Here is a 3,255-nt window from a genome sequence, read left to right as displayed (position 1 = left end):
GAACAAATCCCCTCCCACCTCCACCCACCCGAAGCACCTCCATCCCCATTGAAGCACGACCAAGACCTTAAAGAAAAGTGGGGCGTCTATAAACTATTTCATGTATTCCGCTGCTTTGCATGCGTTCGCGTTTGTTTATATATATATATGTGTGTGTGTGTGTGTGTGTGTGTGTGTGTGTGTGTGTGTGTGTGTGTGTGTGTGTGTGTGTGTGTGTGTGTGTGTGTGTGTGTGTGTGTGTGTGTGTGTGTGTGTGTGTGTGTGTGTGTTGAGCAATGTCTGATTCAGTGAAATTGCAGTTAAACTGCAGCGTTCATTGGTTGTTCGTGGTAGGCACGAGCGAGCGGATGCCTTTCTCTTTCCACGCGCGCCTGCAGTCACATACCACACAAGGTGCGGGTGTCGGCTTACCACGCGCAGCGTGACCCCTGAGAAACGACTTGATTAGCCTATGGGACAGTATGGACCCGAGACTTCATACTTCAAAGATCAGACTAATCAGATTAATTCAGGTCTAATGATGTAGAATAATCGAAAATGTTTTATTTTGTTGGCGTACATCTGAACACAGGGGTACACCATATGTCGCATTGGTCGATTGTGATTAGTTATTTGTTTTTAAGGATGGTTTGGCTAAACGGGGGGGTGAGGATAATGTGCTGCTCTGCGCATGCGAAACAAGAGGCGACAGTTATTTGCAGCGCCAGACAGAAAATATAAATATTGAATATCCATGTCCGCTAGCAGTGACCTTCCAAGAAGCAAACAAACGAGACAACTTGAGGAGTCTCTCTGCAACAAATGATGAGTTAGAGTTGGCCCGCTTAAACGCGGCAGGCCTAGACCTACAGATACTGGCCTCCAACGCGCCCAGAATAATTTGAGTGTAAACCAAACGAAACTATTTAATACAATTAATTGTGTAGGCCTATGAACCTGAGAATAATACAAATATCCTTATAATACAACGAAGAATAATATTGAAACGTAAGCTTAATAAAAATGTTAATTATATGCCCAATATTGATCATCATCATAATAATTATCATCGTCATCACATGAGCAATATTGATTGATTGCAATAAAATAAAAATGGTTCTCAGATTCAGCTCAATCCCTTTCATCAATAATCACTGAAACTACAGATCGTCATTAAAGCATGTTTTTATTAAATTAAGGACAGAATATACATGTGGAAATAAGTCAAAGACCAACTGCAAAATGTAATTTTCTGGACGTTGAATGGACATACTATAGCGTTATATACTATCGAGCTTACAATGGGGGTTGGATTCAGAAATGAACGAGGAACCAACGACCTTGTGCTCTTTGTCAGAGTGGGCCACCTTTACCCTGAATAAAAAACCGAAACAATAAACATATCAGCGTTCAAAGAACAATGCTGATAAACGCTGTTAAAAAGTGCAACGTTGAAACAAGTCAGTTCCGCTCTCCCCCATAACGGTCCATCTTCATCATCAACACGTTATGACGTAATTTTTTCAGCAGCAGGTGCTCTGACCGATGACGCTTTCACGGACATAACGTCATTATCCGACCCGAAATTCAGTCTCTCCGATTCCTTTACGCGCTATCGCGCGTAAGAGGGAAGCGCATGCGCAGATATGGAGTCCATCTGGAGCGCTGACTTGAGATGCGGGGCGAAGCGCGCCGGATGACTGGGCTGGGGTGCGGGGAAGCCCGTGTAGCACGGCCACATCAGACCCGGGGACACTATCAAACTGTCTCTGAATTTCTCCTGCTTGAACGGCGTGCTGAGGATACTGTCTATGGCGAAGGAACTCGTGAATTTGGTATAGGATCCCACTTTGGTGTCGGACATCCCCGGTTCCACGGTGCGCTCTCCCGTGCGCTCTCCCGGTACGCAGAGGTCCGCTCCCTCCTCGTTCATCTTCTTCACGATGCGTTTCCTCCGGCGACGAAACACGCCGTCGGCGAACGTGTATTCACTGTGCGGATTGAGCATCCAGTAGTTGTCCTTGCCCCAGGGTCTGGACGGGTCCCGGAGCACCTTCAGAAAGCAGTCGTTGAGGGACAGGTTGTGTCGCACCGAGTTCCTCCAACCCGTGTAACTGCCCCGGAAAAACGGAAACTTCTGCATCAGGTAGTCGTTGATCTCGGACAGGGTCAGCCGTCCCGAGCAGGACTCCCGGATGGCCATGGCGATCAGGGCGATGTAAGAGTACGGAGGCTTGGGTCTCCGTATGTAGGGCTTCCCCTTGCCGTCCGTGGCAGGTGGGGGGCTCCGCGACACGTAGTCCCCGTCCGACCCCAGCTCCTCCTCGCCATAAAGAGGAGAGCGCACTTTGTCCTCTACGTCCCCGCTCGGGTCCAGCGGTTTCCTGTGATGATTGTGGCTCCCGCAGAACACTTCAAACTTCATGTTTTTTTGACAGTGGTTCTGTTTCTATTGCGCGGATCTAAAATAGCATGTCCCTTCTTGGAAGTGGAAGTGTTGTACGGCGTTCACCTATTACGCACGGCAGTATCTGCGTGTCTGTGCGTGAGTGTGTGTATTCCCAATAGAAACAGTTACAGTCCACGGGCAATCCAAAGCCAGTCTCACCTTCAGCTTACCTCGAAAGCTGTTTATAGCAACCTCACCTCTGGGCCGGCCTCCAATGGGCGGGGCTATCACCTCTGAATTAAGATTCCTCAGCAGCCTCCTCATAGTTTCCACGAATTACATACTTTGTGTTTAATGCACAGGTGACACGCAGCATGCTAAGTATTAGTCTGGCTCGGCCCCTCCCCCTCACCCGACCTGTACACTAACAGGTTGGGTAATGCCATTTGATCCAAGGACTGTTTTACCTGAGACAACCAGGTGGCGTACTGAGTCTTTTTTATTCGGGAGGACTGTCAGCCTTAACACTGTTACGATGCGTCGCGTTTTGCACAGTCCAGCTGTTTCTTTAGACTAATATACACACTCAAATAAATAGGGAAAGATTCATATTATATTTACCAATCCTTGGCAAAACGCAAATTGGGATTTTAAAGAAAACAGAAATAACATCTTCACGATTACCATATTACCATATTCATTATGGCATTAAATGATAGGCTACCATTTTGGCACCTTCAAATCTATCCTGTACTAATAGTAAAGGCCACCTTCTTGAATGAGTCTGCATACAAATGTATCCTCAGTATGGAGGTTTTGGGGTTCAGACCACATGCTTCTTGGTGGAAATCGAACGGACAGAGAGATAGACGGATAGAAATTTAGTG

The 3,255-nt window shown here is 46.9% G+C and overlaps 1 protein-coding gene across 1 annotated transcript; it reads right to left on the bottom strand.

Moving 5' to 3' along the window:
- Window positions 1-1,146: 1,146 nt before the first annotated feature.
- Window positions 1,147-2,667, bottom strand: LOC132462624 (forkhead box protein Q1-like). The gene has a single exon (XM_060058251.1). It carries the CDS (start codon window positions 2,402-2,404, stop codon window positions 1,592-1,594), a length of 813 nt encoding a protein of 270 aa, XP_059914234.1. The 5' UTR covers window positions 2,405-2,667; the 3' UTR covers window positions 1,147-1,591.
- Window positions 2,668-3,255: the final 588 nt, after the last annotated feature.

The sequence above is a fragment of the Gadus macrocephalus genome, chromosome 8, assembly GCF_031168955.1.
Source record: "Gadus macrocephalus chromosome 8, ASM3116895v1".
NCBI lineage: Eukaryota > Metazoa > Chordata > Actinopteri > Gadiformes > Gadidae > Gadus > Gadus macrocephalus.
The sequence above is the reverse complement of the archived record's forward strand: the minus strand, read 5'-3'. Positions and strand labels throughout refer to the sequence as shown.

Bases quoted from the DNA above. Each gene is read 5' to 3' on its own strand.
- LOC132462624 (XM_060058251.1), bottom strand. From the start codon at position 2,404: ATGAAGTTTGAAGTGTTCTGCGGGAGCCACAATCATCACAGGAAACCG.